Consider the following 19,333-nt stretch of genomic DNA (forward strand, 5'->3'; position numbering starts at 1 on the left):
ATTGGCAGGCAGTAGCCCCACCAAAAGCAACAGGGAGCTCAATTCCTGCTGAGGCATGTGTACACCTTTGGCTGCTGCCTCACCAGCTAAAGGGGGTAGGCATTGGGGGTGGTAAAACCAAGAGTGAACTGCAGGGTTTTACCACCCTCCAATCTGAGTGTGTTTGACAGGTGGTGGGGAGGAGATATGTTGCCTTCTCACCACCTGATTTAAACCCCTTGGCTGCCAAGCAATGCATGCAATTGCCACACATTAGTACAGCAATTAGAGGTTTAAATCAGGTGTAAGGAGGCGACACCGTGCCCGGTGATCTTTAACTTCTCCCATGTTGTTCCACCTCTTTAAGATTGCCTACCCCTGGTTTAAACTATATGGTAACTAAAGGCAAAGCATTTTTTGGGGGGGGGGGGGGGGGGGGGCTTTGGATAGAGTGAAAAGGGAATAGAACATGTGTTGGGTTTTTATTGTTTTCTGTGCCCTTATTAGGAAGTATCACCCTTTTCTATTTGTCCTGGTTAATGTTCTCGCTGAGTGTGAAAACCCAAATTTTGAGTTGTCAACCGAACAGGAACGAAGGGGAACTCTTCCAGTGGGGACACTAGTTCTGGTGACAGCCAGGCACTCCCTCACTTTGCAGGGATGTCCTCTCACTTCCTTTCCCATACACTAAACAGGAAGTGAAGTAAAATCTCCTTACTGGGTGTCAAAAAAGAAACTGACAGGTGTTTTAACCATTCTTTATTCTATCCAAAATGCCTTTAGTTCCACTTTAAGCAGGAAAATGTATCCTATAGTGAAGGTAATAACAAGCTTCAGGAGCAGTGGATGAGATCATTTTTAAGCACTGATTGCTCCTACTCTTCTCCTAGGCTTCACCGGTTCTCCGAGATTTCTTGGATCGGATGCTGACACGAGAGGCCGCAGAACGAGCCACAGCCAAGGAACTTCTAGACCACTTCTTCCTCCTTCAGGCCGGCCTGCCAGAGTGTCTGGTGCCCCTGATCCAGCAATACCATAAGAGGAACTCTACCTGCTAGTCTTGGGAAGTCAATACTCCGCTTCATTTTTTAATGTATTACACTATTTTTGCCTTCTACACAATGAAGGGACTCAGTGACTACTAAAAGCTGACTCCCCAGTGTGCAGAGACAGGAGAGAGACTTCCAAAGTGTAAATGCAGCCACGTAAATAACAATTATATTGCGGAATGATGGTGGAAAAGCTGCTTGGACTTCCAAGACTGGAGAACACAAGTCCCCCCTCCGTTCAACAGGGTTAAATGTGATTGTTTACAATTGTTACTAGCCATTTCACTGCTGGAATGGGCAAACTTTATTGCTGACAGTAAATGGTAAAGCATTTATTTTTACACTGGAAACGAGAGACATACAATTGACGAGAGCAGAGGCACCTTATTTTCTTATACCCATACAGCATCTGGCTGCTATTGTACTGCCGCACTTCCTCAGATAACCAGCAGAGGGGGATGGTTACACAGACATATACACTATATGACAATCAGTAATAACACCTTTGGGATGTGCAGTGTGCTGTTTACTTCAGCATTTTTAGACAATCCAAAATAAGATAAAGCTGAGCTAATAGCTGTTGACAGACTTTTATACAAGAGCAACAAATATGTTGGCTGCAAACATTTTCCACAGAAAAGCCACATTTGATTCCATTTAATAACTATAGTGACAGCTGTCAATTCATAAGAGGCTAGTTTTAAAAGAGATTTTCTCCATATTTATAGCATTAAACAGCAAACTGAACGATATAAAAATGCGTAGCTGTGAAGACACATCTCTGACAGTGGGCCTGATTCATCAAGCCGCATAAGCATTTTAGGTATGCAAAAGTAGCCCCTCGAGCAATAATAAATTATATAACTGCTTGAGAGACAACTTTAGCACACCATAGGTGCAACGGTAGCTTGATGAATCAAAGCCAGTAACCATTATCCTATTTGTGACTATAGTGCTGCAGCACATATAACACAATATGAATCTGTTGCACTTCTCCTTATGATGTCTGCTCCTATTGTGGAGCTATAACGTGTGTGGTCTGTTTTGGTAAACATCCATGTGGCATTTAGGATTTAGAAGTAGACAAATGTATTCAAGTCTGTGGTGGTCCAGTGCACTGGTATTTCACACTTTAATACTTGAAAACATTGTACAAAGTTGAGTTTTTTTTTAAACTGTTCCACATGTTTAGGCTTATCTAATAAAGCAGAACCAGTATGCAGCTACTCATCATAACCACTAATTTTTCATTTATTTGATGCTTTAAACCAGCCTTTCTCAACCGTTTTACCCTAGTGGAACCCTTGAAATAATTTTCAGAACCCCAGCTAAAAACCAATTAATTGGGGGTTGATCAGAAAAATGCCCCTTTCATTGGTGGGCAGTTGGAAGAATGTCCCTTGCGTTGGAGGTCAATGGAAAGAATGTCCCTTACGTTGGTGGTCCTTGGGCAGAATATCCCTTACATTGTTGGAGAGTTGGAAGAATGTCCCTTACATTGGTGGTCAGCTGGAAGAATGTCTCTTACATTGTTGGTCAATTGGAAGAATGTATTTTACATTAGTGGCTAGTTGAAAGAATGTATCTTGCATTGGTGGCCAGTTGGACGAATACTGCATAAATTGGTGGCCAATTAAAAATGTTTCTCCTTATTATGGTTGCCAGTTGAAAGAATGTCCCTTACACTGGTGGCCAGTTGGAAGAATTTCTTTTACCTTGATGGCCAGTTGAAAGAATGTCCTATACATTGGTGGCTACTTGAATGAATATTTTACATTGGTGGTCAGAGGGAAGAATGTTCCTTACACTGGTGGCCAGTTGGAAAATATCCTTTATCTTGGTGGCCAGTTGAAAGAATGTCCCTTAAATTAGTGGCCAGTTAAAAGAATGCCCCGCTTACAGATAGCTAAAAAGATCTCTGGTGTCATGCTGCTGGCTTTGCCAAGGGGAGTTCGCTCCGGAACGATGCAGGCACCATCAGAAGGTCAATCACATCTTAAGAAATGCCTAGCAACCTCTGGTTTCCACAGAACCCTGGCTGAGAATGGCTGCTTTAACCTGATAAGTAGGATTTCACTAGGTACCATGGGTTATTCTACATTGTTGCCTTTTGTGTTGCTTTAAGTAAGCCACTGTTTGCATAACTGCCTGGCAGACTACAGTGATGTATTGAATCTGAATTATTACACACAAACTGTTTTATCGGTGTTTATATGAGTAACATAAAATATTGTCAGAATTTATAATATTTATAAATTAAAAATGACACGGTTCATGTTATTTTAGCATCACATTGTATAAAAATCAAAATTCATTAGTGATACTGCATCCCTGCTCATAAATCTTTATAAGTTGCCTGTTCTCACTTTTGGGAAAAATAGATGAATGACTGCACTCTCCGGAAGGATGCCAACATCTTTACTGTAGTGATCAACAATTAAAAGCATATACAGCACAGCGAGCACCAGGGGATAAAAATGTTAAAGCGTTTCACACAGATAACAGCAATTAACCATAACACAAAGAAAGCTAAGAGAAAATGCCCTCTATCGAAGTTCACCTTTGTAATAAAATGTACTATGCAGTCAAGGTAACTCAGTGCTAAAAACTGATGCCTAGTTGAAATTCTATACCTGTATGCCAAGCTTGGCTTCCCCGCCTCCTAGCTGAAAAATTTGCATTGGGAGTGATCCATCCTGTCCTGCCCAAGATCTTGGAGCCCTTGTATGTTAGGTGTGCCCAAAACATCACAGGAAAGAGCGCTTTCTCTTTTAAGACCCACTAGGTGTGGCATTTAACTAAGAACTAAGTAAGCTAAGAACCAATTTTTACAGTACATTGTATTACAAAGGTGAAATTATTTTTTTTTGAGCAGGAACCACAAGGTGTCTACAAATAACTTTATAATTTGCCATTATTCTTTCATCGTCGCCAGTCTTGAATTGTACTCTGGGATTCAAAATTCCTCCAATGAAAAACCCTACATGGAGTTTACATGTTCCCCTTCCCCCAATTTTAATAGATTCTTTTAGATGCTCCAAATGCTTCCTAAACTAGTTGGCATCTTACAGACAGAAGATGGAGTCTGCATGTGAATGGTAGGGACTGTAGAAAATGGTTCTATGCATTCTGTAAAGTGCTGGTTAATATATTGGTGCTGAATACAAATGGGAAATAGTCACATTTTCTAATGTGTGCCCTTAGAGCCCTCTTCACCCCGGACACATGCTTAGGGTCAGAACTGGGTTGCGCTGCACTGTCATTGGTTTGTAGAATGATGGAGGTGCCCTGAATGCACAAAAGATACATTTGGCTAATAACAAAGGTAAATAAAGGTACCTGCTTTGTATCTGTATTTTATAAACTTTTATTGGGCGTGCCAGGTTTCCTTTTTGTTATCAAATATTTGTATTCATGACCAGACAATTAGTAAGAAGCAAATTATGTGGCAATATGGTCACCACAAGATTGTACTTACAGTATATGTACTGTTCATACATACTGTATATATTGTACAGTATGGGTAGAGAATCACAGTGATCTGATATTTTTTGTGGTCTAATACTTCTCTAAATGTAGAAATAAAATCAGTCCATTTTGCACTACTTTAAACTGCATATCCCAAATCTATTTCCTATAGACTGGGAAAGAACAGAACTTCTCCCAGATGCCTGAGGGTGTAGTTGTAAGAAAAATTGCATAGCAATTTGTCTAGTGAAATGCATGTACATGCATTCTGTGCAAATGGGGCAAAAACAAACAAAAATAAACAACAAAAAAACAAATGTTATTTGACACTTCCCTTGGTTGTTCTAAAGTTTGGCCACTAGATGGTGCTAAAGTGCCATATAAATTTCATGGTACACTTGGCACCATCTAGTGGGCGAATCAGGTATTTTCCAATTTAAATCAAGAAAAAACATTAGGGCAGCACAAGAAATAGTCTAAAAACCTTTATTTTTTGCCACATTTGCACGGAACAAATGTACATGCATTTTCACTAGGTATGTTCACTTTGCAAGGGAATTTTCCCTTAGCTCAGTGAATGAGGTGAAGCTCTGCTGACCTCTATCATCCAATCATATGCAAGCAAACGTACATTCACAAGTGAGAGGAAATTTCCCTTGCAAGGTGAACATCCTATTTGCCATTTGTAAATCGACCCAAATGCTGTAAAAGACTGGGAACTGAGTTCAGATTTCTTGTTTCTAAAGTATAGGTTGGTCCTTTACAGATACAAATAATTCTGGATTTTTAATCCTAATGCCGCGTACACACGGGCGGACTTTTCGACCCGACTGGTCGGACAGACTTTCCAGCAGACTTTCGACTGACTTTTTAACGAACGGACTTGCCTATACACGATCACACCAAAGTCCGATGGATTCGTACGTGATGACGTACACCGGACTAAAATAAGGAAGTTGATAGCCAGTAGCCAATAGCTGCCCTAGCGTCGATTTTTGTCCATCGGACTAGCATACAGACGAGCGGATTTCTGGGTCCGGCGGAGTTACGACGTAAAGATTTGAAGCATGTTCCAAATCTAAAGTCCGTCAGATTTGTGACTGGAAAAATCAGCTGAATGTCCGGTGAAGCCCACACACGATCGGATTGTCTGCCAGATTTGGTCCGTCGGCGTCCATCGGACCAGTCCGGTCGAAAAGTCCAACCGCGTGTACGCCGCATTATAGTCGGTTTGAAAGTGTTTTTTTAAAAATATTTTCCCTACACCCTTCCCGCTGCTATATACTGTGTGTGTATATGTATGTACGTTTATATATATATATATATATATATATATATATATATATATAAATATATCATTTACAATTGTGTGAGCAGCACCATCTGCTGGTGATAGTAAGTGTAGATGATGGATCCTCCAATAAGCCAATGGGGTCAATTCACTAAACTTTACAGCATGTGATAATGCTGTCACTTGACTCATTTGCATGAATGATTGCATGCGTTAAAAAAAAGACCAATTCACCAAAAAAAAAAAAAAAAAAAAACGATTATGCTGCATTTACCGCAAAATGAAAAATGTGCCGTTAAGTATGGTTTAAAAGGCTCTTCAGTCCAATTCACAAATGGTGACACATTGTGGTATCACATGCGGTATTTGGAAAAAAAAAAACAGCATGGGGGTCAGGAGACCCCTATGCTGTTTTTTGACAAATAGCTGGTTGCTAGGGAGTGGGCCGGGAAGGCGGCTGCTGCATCCTTAACAATGGATGTCTCATCAGCTGTCAACGGGCTTCCCCACTGACAGTTGAATGTAAAAACAATGCCAACAATTAAAAATGATGGAAAAAAAACCCAGAGTGGGGTGGATTTTAAGATGAACCCCACGTCAAAATAAAAAAAAAAAATGGCATGCCCCCCCCCCCCAATCCATACCAGACTCTTATCCGAGCATGCAGCCCGGCAGGTCATGAAAGGGGCAGATGAGCTAGTGCTCCCCCTGAACCATACAAGGCCACATGCCCTCAATAAGGGGGGGGGGGGTGATTTGGGGCAGGGGGGCTCTTTGCTCGGTTCCCCTTAAAAATCCATACCAGACCCGGAGGGCCTGATATGCATTGGGTGGTTGGGGACCGCACACTGTTTTCTTTTATCAATTTTAATTGTCAGCATGTGTTTTTTACATTCAGCTGTCAGCGGGCAACCCACTGACAGCTGATGAGTCATCCATTGTTAAGGATGCGGCGGCCAGCTACCCTGCCTGCTCCTTAGTAACCAGCTTAATGCGGTAAATTACCGCATTGAGCTGGTTGCTAAGAACAAATGCCGCATTCGGTATTTAACGCAAAAGTCTTAGTGAATTGCACTTTCACAAATGATTTACCGCAAGTGTTATTTTACCACATTTTTTTGCCCGTTCTTTAACTCTCAGTGAATTGACCCCAATGGCATTGTGTATACCAATAATAGATGTCCAGAATGGCATTTTTCTTTAAGAGAAAGAAACCCGCCCTGTCTTCTGTTGCTACATGACAAACGTTAAAAATATATATAAAAACAAAACGCCTAACAACTTTGTAATCTATTTTGATTAGAGAAATTTAAAAATTTGAGGACTTTATTCCCTGACAATTGAGACTGTCCTGCTGTGTCCTATATATTGGACAAATAATCTTTTCTTTTAAAATAAAATAGATAAATGTATAATTCACACAGTAGACTGGGACTCTTCTAGAGATCATTGATCTCTGTGCGTATGGATGCTAATCAGAAGATTGTGGGAAAATTGGGTCATTTTTATCGATGTCTTCACATCTACTTCTCTCTGCATTATAAACGGAAAGGAAGAGAGAATCGTGATATTCCTAAAGCTATAGAAGAATGTGGTCTGCTCCTCTGCCCATGCTTTCCTAAATGGGCCTGTAATCTAAAATCTTTAATTTTTTATTTTTTTTTTTAATGCCAACAGTCCAAAAACCTACTTTTGACTTCGTATCAGCCACTTACAGTCCCTATACAGCAGAGGTTAGATGGGGAAGTGAAAAGCAGCACAAGTAGCCAATATGTTGTGCTGCAGTACAAGTAGTGTGCTGGTAGGAGGATGGGGAGCAAACACAAACAGTATATCTAACTGATTCCTCCATCCAAGGAGTGGATGAATCTCTATAAATCTATACAGCATGGGTGGATGAATCGCCATCTGTGTTCATTATATTTTTACTGTCGGCCCCAGCTGCTTTCAAAATACCCAAACAGCTCTTGGACAATTTTCTGCCCAGCTCCTTTTGATTTTTCAATTGAAGGATGTCAGGTGTTTCAGTGACAGTCACACTAACAAATCTTGTTAGTCTCCAAAAATATTTAATACGCATCCACTAACTTGATGGCCCTGTAATCTCTTGATCATGCAATTATTGCTTGCTGTGTGTTTCTGCCTCCTTATAACATCCTCTGCAAGCTCCAAACCTCCCCATTTCCCCCTCACTTCAATTTGGTTGAAACGTGCACATTAGTTGCAGCCATGTGCACTACTCTATGCACACTACAAATCCCACAGTCCACAGACCATCTTGAGAATGAGCAAGAGAGGGTAGGCTTTATTTAGGCTTTATTATTACATACAGTAGGACCATGGAGAACGAATGTAGATACCCTCTAACAGGAAGTCAGATAACAGTACCAAAAAAAAAAAAGGAATTTGAAGGAGGCTGAGAGCAATAGAAGGCACTTTTTTGCTTTAAGATTACATACTTGAATCAATTTTTCCTCATTCGTTCATTGACAGACACAGCCTTCATAACGATAGGGTTATATCGCCTCTATTAGGAGTAGGACCAGGCAGAACAAAAAAGCAAACGAGCATCTGTATATAACCCCCTCCCTGCTCTAGGTATTCAGTTTTTTCCTACCTAGTCAGGAGTAAGGATCTGGTTTCCTGCTGGGATTTCTGGTTCTGGGAATGTTTTGTTTATTTTCTTTTTTTTCTGGATTTTTTTCCAGCGAGATCTACAATCAACTGCCGGGCTGGGCGACGGACTGGATATATAGATCCAAAGGTAAGTAAGGGGCCCCCCACCTCTCCTTCCCCGGAGGGGTGGGGGGCACGGGTACTCCCTGGGGTGGTCGGTCCCTCCGGGGTTCCCCTCTTTCTCTCTCTCTCCCCACCCCCCCTCCCCGGGTAAGGCCCAGGCTTCTGGCCGAGGGACTGTTTGGGACACACGGCCCCTTTTTTTTCACCCTCGGGTTTTTGTATTGGGGGGTATCTGGTGGTGAAACCTGGGAGGAGGGCTATCGGGGGTCCTGGGGCTACTTTAGGCGTGGATTGCGGTTTGCCGGCTGGGATCGGTAAAAAATCTAGGCCGCGAATTTGCGGCCTACCGGCGGTCCCCCCACTCTCAGCCGGCGGGTCCATCCAGGGCTCAGCGTCGGCCCAGTCCCCCCCGAGGGCTGTGGGCCAACGGCGGGCATCCAGAAATTTAGCCTGAGGCCTACCGCAGTCCCCCTGCGAGCCACGGGCATCCAAAAATATAGCCCATGGCTTTTGCGGCCTCCAGCGGGCCGTGTGCTCGCGGCGGTCGGCCAGATATTTAGGCCGCGGCTTTTGCTGCCTACCGCGGTCCCCCCACGGGCCACAGGCGTCAAAAAATTTAGCCCGTGGCTTTTGTGGCCTCCTGCGGGCCGCATGCTCGCGGCAGGCAGCCAGATATTTAGGCCGCAGCTTTTGCGGCCTACTGCGTTCGTCCAAAATTTTAGCCCGCGGCTTGTGACGGCTCCCCTTTCCTGAGGGGTGGTGCTGCGGGCCACAGTTTAGGCCCCTATGAGGGGCCATGGTTTGTGCCCCTGGGAGAGGGGCCTGGTCAATGCCCCCCTGTGAGGGGCCCCTGGGTGTGTGTCACCTGTGGGGGGCCCCCGGATCTGTGTCCTCTGTGGGGGGCCCCCGGGTCTGTCTCCCCTGTGAGGGGACCTAGGTTTGTGCCCCTGTGAGGGGCCCCGGTGCTGTGAAAGGGCTTCAGTCTGTGCTTTCTGTGCGGGGCCTCGGTCGAGGGGCGCTGGTTTTCGCACTTATTGTCTGTGTGGGAACCTTTTCAAGATGGTGCAGTGGTGGCTTTGGCGGAGAGCCAGTATCCCTTTGGATAAATGGTTTTGCGCGGTAAACGCGTTCCCTTTTCCCTCTTATGCCGTGTACACACGAGCGGACTTTTCGGCATCAAAGATCCGACAGACTTTCGACGGACTTCCGACGGACTTTTGAACGAATGGACTTGCTTACACACGATCACACCAAAATCCGACGGATTCGTACGTGATGACGTACGACCGGACTAAAATAAGGAAGTTCATAGCCAGTAGCCAATAGCTGCCCTAGCGTCTGTTTTCGTCCGTCGGACTAGCATAGAGATGAACGGATTTTTCGACTGGACTCGAATCCATCAGAAAGATTAGAAACATGTTTTAAATCTAAAGTCCATCTGATTTTCGACCGAAAAAGTCTGCTGCAGGTCCGATGAAGCCCACACATGGTCTGATTGTCCGACGGATTTGTTCCGTCGGACCAGTCTGGTCGAAAAGTCCGCCCGTGTGTACGGCATTATTCTGACAAATTTGTTCATGAGGACTGGGAGTTTCCAAAGTGTCTTTGGTGTTTCCAAGAACACTTGCTGTAAGGTACCCCCTTGGGGAGTCCCTCCTTCAGTAGTGGACTGTTCCACCAGTAGTGGACCTCCCTGTCTCTAGGCTGCTCAAGGCAACCATGGGTCCAATAGAGGAAACTCTGGCTTCTAAAAGGTCCAGCTGACATGTCTGGAGGGGAGCAGAGTCCCCCTGTCTTTGCTGCATTGGAGGAACTGTTGGTCCAGGTGCTGCAGTCGTCCGCTAGGTCGCTTGGCCACGGTTACCCAGGTTGCTGAGCTCTCTGTTTCCTCAGGGGGCTGAGATATGTATTTTGGGGGGTGACCCTGAATGGCAGCATGTTGCGTCTTGATCTTCTTCGGTTACAAGATAGTTTTCCGGCTGTGTTCCTCAAAAGAGTTTTTGCTTCCAAGGGGTTTGTCGCCAGACTGCTGGCTGTTCTCCACAGGGGGCTGTGCAAGCCCTATCGCTGTAGATGATGTTCCCATGCTGAGAATGGTTTCTGAGGTTTTATTCAAACCTGTTCAGTCTACAGGATGGAGAGCATGGTACATGCCTTATGGGGGTACAGTAGTTCAGCATGGAGTCCGTCCGCACAGCATTGGCACTCCTTCGTCATGGGGTCTTTCTGATTTCTATCGACACCACGAATGCTACTTATGCATTCTGCTATGTGTCGATCTCCAGCACTTCGTTTTTTTTGCTGTGGGTGCGGAGCATTATGAGTGTGTGGTGTTGCCACTGCTCCTCGGGTGTTCACGAGGTGTTCGCCCCGGATCTGGCGTGGTTACGTTGATGGGGGTTTTAAAACCTGGGCTGCCTGGACGATCTTCCCGACTCCTCGACTACTCCAAGGAGCACTGTAATTCTTATACAAACCTTGAATGATTTCAGTTGAAGGCTATACTGTCGGATGTCTGCTTGGTTCTGCCAGCACGTTGGATTATCTGAGTCTGACCCGGGCTTCAGCTCTGGCCAGCGTGTTTCTTCTCCCAGACAATACTCCGAAAGTTGCATGCTGCGTTTTTTTTTCATTTACTATCTGGCAGGTGGGCTCCTCTGCGGATCTGCATGTGGGGGTGGGTCTGATGTTATCTATTTTTTTGAGGCGATTCCATTTGCATAGTTCCATACAAGCTCCCTTAGGGGAGATCCTGGCATAATGGGACAAATACACAGGGTCTCTGGATAATCGGATTCGGCTGAGTCAGGAAACCAGAGTTTTCCCTAGTCCGGTGGCTTCACTATCTGGTTCTTCGATGAGGTAAATACTTTCCTCCCTTGTATTGAACAGGGTGACCACCAATGCCAGTCTGTCCTGGTGGGGAGAGGTCCTAGGACTGAGCTCTGCTCAGGGTTGTTGGACGTTGGTGAAATCCGGACTACCGAGTAATATCTTGGAGCTTCATGCGAACAGACTAGTCTGGAACATAGAAGGAACGACTTCGGGGGGGCTCCCGGTATGGTTCCAGTCGGGCGAGGCAGTGGCTTATGTCCTTCGCCAGGGCGGGCCAAGATTGGCTGTTGGCCGCCCTGGCTGTTGCCAGTATCCTGCGGTGGGGAGAGCGTCTCGTTTCGGCCCTTTCTGGCATACACCTTCCAGGGGTAGCAAGGTTTCTGGCAAGGTCACGGGAGCTTCTGGCAGCTCTAGTGACCCACGTTTGCTCTATGCCTTTCCTTTTCTCCAGCATTTGCGGGGTCTTTTTGGCAGGATCACGGCTGCGGTGATTCCGGTCATTCTGTTGGATCCGGTTGGGTCCTGGTGGTCTGAGTATGCCGACCGGGTGCGCCTGGTCGCCAATGTTTTCCTTGGCAACTGCCCCTCAGGAAGAACCTACTGTCTCGTGGACCGTTCTTCCATCCTGTTTTTAGAGTCGCTGGTTTTTAATGGCCTGGCTGTAATGAGCCAGGTGCTGCGGTTTCCAACACTGCTGATGGGGGGGGGGGATAGAAGAAATGGGCCTTGAGTACCATCAAGGCCCAGGTGTGAGCCTGGGTGGTCGTCTTCAGTGTCTTCTGGTCTCGCACTTCCTGGTGCATACCTTTTTTTTCCAGGGGTTAGGCTGTTTCCACCAGTGCGGTGCTTCTACTGTTGTGGGATCTGCACTTGGTAATTTCAGTTCTCCAGAAGCCTCTCTATCTCTCTTTCAAGATATTCGGGAGATTCCAATACTTACTCTGGCGGAAGGTGGTCTCTTGGTGGCTATCACCTCCGCTCACAGGGTGTCAAAAAGGGGGGTGTTATCTTGTTGTTCACCTTACCCAGGTTAAGTTGGTGCTTTACCTTTTTTTTACAGGGTTCCGTCCTTGGATTTCCATTTGAATAAGGACATTGTGTTGCTTTTCTTGTGTCCCTGGTCAGCACTTTCCAAGAAATTTGCCTTATCTGCCCTGGAGGGGTATTGGCAGACGGGCCAAGAAAGGGGTGTTCTGTTTTTCTCTGTGACCCTTCTCTGGATGGAGGGCTATTCTGTCAAGAATCAGGTGCCTCCTTTCCTGTTACAGCGCTTTCTTCTCGGGCGCTAGGGCTTCTTGGGCCTTCGGTCATCATGCGTCCATTGTGCAGGTTTGCAAAGCAACCACTGGTCATCAGTGTACATGTTCAATAGTCTACGAAGTGAACGGGTTGGCATCTGCGGATGCAAATTTTTTGCAGGCTGCTGGTTAGAGGGTCTATTCCCTCTGGAAGGGGTATCATTCAGGTTGGGTTCCAGCGTGTCCTGGGTGAAGTTCCTGTTACCTGGTTGGCTCTTGTATTAGCCTTGGGATTTTTCGTTCTCCCACCCCTCATGCTGGCACTGCTTTGGGACGTCCCTATCGTTATGAAGGCTGTGTCTGTCAATGAATGAATGAGAAAATAGGATTTTTTACTGACTGTAAAATCCATTTCTCTGAGTTCACTGACAGACACAGCATCCACCCTTCTATGGAGTTCTTTTGATGCCTCTATTACTGTTTGCTATGAAACTGAATAGGTATTCTATAGAAAATCGTCAGGTCGTTCATCGGACGAAGTTTTACTTTCTATTTTCTGATTGTGTGTAAGGGCCTTTAGGCTCCATTCACACTAGCGCGTTTTTTGATGCATTTTGCATTTTGCAGAAATGCATGGGAATTTTTTAACATGGGTTCCTATGGAACATGTTCACATCAATGCCTTTTTGTACCTCTGCATTTTTGGAAAGGTTCAGGGACTTTATGCAAAATGCAGCCTTTTGCATGTAATACAATTCAATGGACCAGCATCAAAAACGCATGTGCACCGTTTTTGCAGCATTTTTACAGCGTTTTTGATGCGTTTTTGGCGTTTTTTTTTTTTTATTTTTTTTTAAACTAAAAAAAAAAAAAAACACAAAAACGCTACAGAAACGCTGCTCAAAAACGTGGCAAGCATGACAAAAAAAACTCCAAAAACGCTCAAAAGCAACATGCATAGGTGTGAATCGAGCCTAAGGCCTGGTTCACATCTATGCATTTTTAATGCTTTTTTTCATTTTGCAGATTAGCACTACAGTCCATTAGGCTCGATTCACACCTATGCATGTTGCTTTTGAGCGTTTTTGGAGGTTTTTTTTTCATGCTTGCCACGTTTTTGAGCAGTGTTTTTGCGGCGTTTTTGCCGCGATTTGCGTTTTGCGTTTTTTTTTTTTTTTTTACAGTTTTTTTTTTTACAGTCTAAAAAAAAATTTAAAAAAATTAAAAAAAAAAAAAAAAAATGGCAAAAACGCATCAAAAACGCATCAAAAACGCTGCAAAAACGGTGCACTTGCGTTTTTGATGCTTGTCCATTGAAATCCATTACATGCAAAACGCTGCTTTTTGCATGAAAAAAAAGTCCCCGACCCTTTCCAAAAATGCAGAGAAACAAAAAGGCATTGATGTGAACATGTTCCATAGGAACCCATGTTAAAAAATTCCCGTGCATTTCTGCAAAATGCAAAATGCATCAAAAAACGCGCTAGTGTGAATGGAGCCTTAAACATGGTTTCCTATGGAACACGTTCTGAAGTGCAAATCTGCAAAATGCAAAAAGCACTAAAAATGCATAGGTGTGAATCAGGCCTATGGCCTACGGCAGTGATTTGCTAAAACTGGAGAGTGGACAATCTGGTGCAGCTGTGCATGGTAGCCAATCAGCTTCTATCTTCGGCTTGTTCAATTAAGTTTTGAGGAAAAAAAAAACTGGAAGCTGATTGGTGGCTATGCAGAGCTGCACCAGATTTTGCAAAATGTTACTTCACCCAAAGGGGGAAGTTCGACTCTTCCTTATCCTCCCCTCTTTTTTGCCACATTTGGATTTAATTTTTTTTATGGTGGGGGTACCTAGCTTTGACAGGTACCCGCTCCCACTTCCGCTCGTTCTCCTCTCCTTCTCTCTGCCCATAGCCTTCTGACACGTCACAGGTCCCAGAGGGCTTGTGGGACCATTTGCAATGCGGCTCACGCATGCGCAGTGTGCAGCCAGCTGTGAAGCTGCACAGTTAAAGGATAAGTTCACCTTTTCAAACATGTTACATGTTCCACCTGTATTTAGGGTAACATGTTCCAGCAGATGCAGCCTCTCCCAAGTGACAGCGGGCAGGCATCTTCTCTGGGTGAAAAAACGTGGCCTGCCCAGCCACATCATTCATTAAGCCTGGGTTCACACTGCTACTTCCCACCTCTCTCCCGCAGGCAGTTCACACTGCCCTCTGCGAACCGATACGACTGTGATTACATTGTTAATGACACCTCCAGATCGCTTTGCGAACTATGAACTCGTACAGGAAACGGATCACATAGGTGATAACACCCATGCAATCCGATTTCAGTGTGGGGGGAAAAAAAGTCCCTGTACTTTGCATCTCACAGACATCGCATGTAATTGGCACCTGCAGTGCGGGTGCGAATCACATGCAATGTCTAAGGCTCCATTCACACTAGCGCGTTTTTTGATGCATTTTGCATTTTGCAGAAATGCATGGGAATTTTTTTAACATGGGTTCCTATGGAACATGTTCACATCAATGCCTTTTTGTACCTCTGCATTTTTGGAAAGGTTCAGGGACTTTTTTTCATGTAAAATGCAGCGTTTTGCATGTAATAGAATTCAATGGACCAGCATCAAAAACGCAAGTGCAGTGTTTTTACAGCGGTTTTTATGCGTTTTTGGCGTATTTTTTATTTTTTTAAGTTAACAAAATAAAAAAAAACGCGGCAAAAACGCCGTAAAAACGCTGCTCAAAAACGTGGCCAGTATCACAAAAAAAACTCCAAAAACGCTCAAAAGCAACATGCATAGATGTGAATCGAGCCTAAGATCTCGCTAGTGTGAACCTGGGCTCACAGTCCTCTGTGAATGGGAAACTAAACATCCCGACAGCCTTTGTGGCTGTCAGCTTGTAGTATCAATGAACTACCAGGGCACTGTTGAGCACTTTAGTAGTTTTCTCTTTTCCTTTTGGTATTGTATTTGCCTGCCCGTATGAGCAGACAGATGCACTGAGAAGTCTGCAGGAGTCTTGCATACAAACGGTACACAATTGTCGGCCAACAAACACAAACACAAACGTAGTGACGTACTACATGGAATTTCAGCTCTTGAGTGCCACCCTTTGGGCACCTTCTGCTTATGTCATGTTTGGTAAGCATTGATTCTGAGCATGCGTGTTTGGACTTTGGACTTTTGTGTGACGGGCTTGTGTACACACGATAGGAAAATCTGACAACAGACCATTGTCTGCCGAAAATTTACTAGCCTGCCATCCAACAATTGTCTGATGGAGCGTACTAACGGTTGGATTTTAGGTAAACAGCCTGTCATCTCACAATTCCCTGACGAAAATCCGATCGTGTGTAAGAGGCTTAAAGAGGAAGTAAACCCTGATGGGTTTTACTTTTTTTGCTCCCTGCAAAGCCTGCAAATTAAAAGCATAATGGGCTAGTATACATCGCATACTAGCCCATTATGTGACGCTTACCTGCAAACGAATCCATCGCTGTCCCCTGTGCAGGCCACGTCCATCTTCGCCCCTCTTCCTTCCTGGGCCCGCGAACTCCGGCTCTCTGACTGACTGGCCGTAGCCGCGTGACGTCAATCCCGTGCATGCGCACAGGAGCTGTGAGTAACGGCACACGCTGGGGGAAGATACAGCATGGAGGTCCGTTTCTTCACAGCACATGCGCTGATTACATCATCGGCGAACTATAAGTGAAATATCTCTATTTAATTATTTAAATATAATTTATTTATTTAAATATCTAATACCTTATTCTAGGCTTACCTTTATGTAAAAGTCACTAGGGAGGGTTTACAACCACTTTAACATTGTTTGAAAAAAAACCTTACAGCCAGACACCTTTTCCCATCAAACATCTAAAATGTAAGAAGGATTAAAAACATTTTTTTTTTTAGGCATGCTGTGTGAATGGGAACACATAACAAACCTATAGTTGAAGTGGAAATACACTATAAATCTAATCTCCAGCTTTACTGTCTCGATGGGCCTTATTGGAAAGCATAAGGCTCCTGCGTTTCTGCTGTCAAATGTTATTATTTCCATAGCAAGCACTTTGAACAGAAATGTTTTCTTAATAAAGCTTTGATGGTCTGTCAAGGCCCCTGGTCCTATCTGATTTGAATGTTTAGAATCTGCCTGTCCCCAGTTCCTATTTCCTGATCCAGACCTCTGCTTGGATGAAGACATTCTCCAGAAATGATTTGTCTTCTATAAACCTCTGCAGCCTTCAGACACAGACGGGAAGTCCATGAAAGATTAGGAGATTTCATCCACATTCCACTGCCGCTAGAAAACTTCCAGCTGGATCCAAACCTCTATAATAGAATGTGCAAGGTTCTTTACAAAAACAGCGTTTCCCAATGATAGTTCTGCCCGCTGTGATTATTATTAAGGCCTCATGTACACTGGAGGTTATAATAACTTTATAGCAACGCCAGTAGCTTTGCAGAGTACATAATTCAGCCTTCTTTTAGCGTTTTTCAGCGTTTTTTTTTTTTTTAATCAATAGAATCAAAAACGTTAAACGCAGGTGAGCCACGTTTTTGAGCGTTTATCAACATTAGAGCGTTTTTACAGCCGAAAAACTCTTCTCAGAATGCACTTGTTTTGTTTTTGTTTTTTTTTTTACAGCCCAAAAACACCCCTGCCAAAAACAGTTGATAACAACCTATGTGTGCACAGACACAAAAGGTACCATGATGGGGTGTTTATTGACTGTAGAACAAAACGTCTGACGCCAAAAACAGCAGCTGTAAAAACTGCCAGTGTGCATGAGGCCTAAAAGTAATTAATGTACTGGTGCCCTATAGAGAATCTGGAATGTTACAAGGAACACACTAAAGTAATAGACTGCCTGATATAAATATAGACTATATTTATTTTCAAAAGTATTAGGATGCCTGCCTTTGAACGCATATGAACTTTAATGGCATCCCATTCTTAGTCCGTAGGGTTCAATATTGAGTAGGAAAGCTGCCCACAAGGTTTAGAAGTGTGTCTATGGGAATGTTTGACCATTCTTACAAAAGCGCCTTTTGTGAGGTCAGGCACTGATGTTGGGCAATAAGGCCTGTCTCACAGTCTTGCCTCTAATTCAGCCCAAAGGTGTTCTATAGGGTTGAGGTCAGGACTCTGTGCAGGCCAGTCAAGTTTCTCAACCCCAAACCCGCTCATCCATGTCTTTATGAACCTTGCTTTGTGCACTGATGCACATTCATGTTGGAACAGGAAGGGGCCATCCCCAAACTGTTGCCACAAAGTTGGCAGCGTGAAATTGTCCAAAATGTCTTGGTATGCTGATACCTTAAGAGTTCCCTTCACGGAAACAAAGGGAACAACCCCAACCCCTGAAAAACAACCCCACACCATAGTCCCCCCTTCACTAAATGATGTGGACCAGTGCACAAAGCAAGGTCCTCAACTCAATAGAACACCTTTGGGATGAATTAGAGCAGAGACTGCAAGCCAGGCCTTCTCGTCCACATCAGTGCCTGACCTCACAAATGCGCTCCTGGAAGAATGGTCAAACATTCCCATAGACATACTCCTAAACCTTGTGGACAGCCTTCCCAAAAGAGTTGAAGAGGTTAGAGCTGCAAAGGGTGAACCAACTCAATATTGAACCCTATAAAATAAGACTGGGATGCCATTAAAGTTCATGTGCGTGTAAAGGCAGGTGTCACAATACTTTTGACAATATAGTGTATTATCTGTGTGAAAATGGTTTTACTCATTGACTGCTTCAAGCTTCATCACATGTGTCCTGTATCCAGTGACACCTTTGTGGGAACAGACAGACAAAACCACTGTTGGGAAAATCTCACCACTGTAAACGATAAGGGGATATTTACATTTGGGGGGTACGTAAAAACAGGGGGTTAAACTGTGTTTTACCACTCCCTTAAGCTGCAAAGGCCAGTGAAAGGTTTGTAGCATTGCTGGGGCAAAAATTACCCCCATTTACAGGGTTAAAACAGATGCTGAGGAGGTGACATGTCATTGCCTGTCAAATACCTCTGAAAACGGATCCACCGCTGACAAGCCTAACCATAGATATATTATAAGAAGCTGCCAGAGAGTCGAACCAGTAGTGTCCACCTAGAACTGAAAGATTTGTTTTTGGTGGAGTGAGTTTTATTTATTTTTTAAATAGTTATACCTCTAATTAGTTACTCATTTTATAAAGCAGTGGTTCTCAACCATTGTGAGACCAACGCACGTTAAATAAAAAATTTAAAAAAAAAATCTGTATTGCCCCAAAAGTAAAAAAAATAAGCTGGCACATCGTCCTGTCACTCCCAGCAGCGAGGTTAGGAGGGATACCAACTGGCCACCCAAGCAGGGATCTACTTCAGTGTTTTGTCTGGTTGGTTTACAACAAGGAAGATTGGGGATTGGCAAGATCAACCCATTAAGTGAATTCAAAATAAACTAAACTACAAAATAACTAAACTAGACTAAACACACATACATGAAAACATTTGTAGAGGTAACATACTTTATTAATGAAGAAAGGGAGGGCAAAAAGAGAAAGGGGGGGAAGCATTCAGTGCGGGCACACAGAAAAAAGAACCGCTGGCTTCCGACAGTCTCTAAGCCGGCAAGAGCCATGTTGAAGATTGTGACCCAATGAGGGAGATTTTCTAAAAATGGTCACTCGGAATCTGGTGCAGCTGTGCATGGTAACCATGGGCATAACATAAGGGGTTG

The 19,333-nt window shown here is 44.1% G+C and overlaps 1 protein-coding gene across 4 annotated transcripts in view; it reads left to right on the forward strand.

The window, feature by feature from the left end:
* Positions 1-4,584, forward strand: part of PAK6 (p21 (RAC1) activated kinase 6) — a 290,545-nt gene extending 285,961 nt beyond the window's left edge. For 3 of the 4 annotated variants that reach the window (XM_073609984.1, XM_073609985.1, XM_073609986.1), the window contains exon 10: positions 870-4,584. In XM_073609984.1, the coding sequence (XP_073466085.1) occupies positions 870-1,037 (168 nt within the window). In that variant the 3' untranslated portion in view covers positions 1,038-4,584. The remainder of the gene's footprint in view (positions 1-869) is intronic. The other variant, XM_073609983.1, reaches the window with a different exon arrangement.
* The last annotated feature ends 14,749 nt before the right edge of the window (positions 4,585-19,333 follow it).

The sequence above is a fragment of the Aquarana catesbeiana genome, linkage group LG13, assembly GCF_042186555.1.
Source record: "Aquarana catesbeiana isolate 2022-GZ linkage group LG13, ASM4218655v1, whole genome shotgun sequence".
In the NCBI taxonomy this organism is placed as follows: domain Eukaryota; kingdom Metazoa; phylum Chordata; class Amphibia; order Anura; family Ranidae; genus Aquarana; species Aquarana catesbeiana.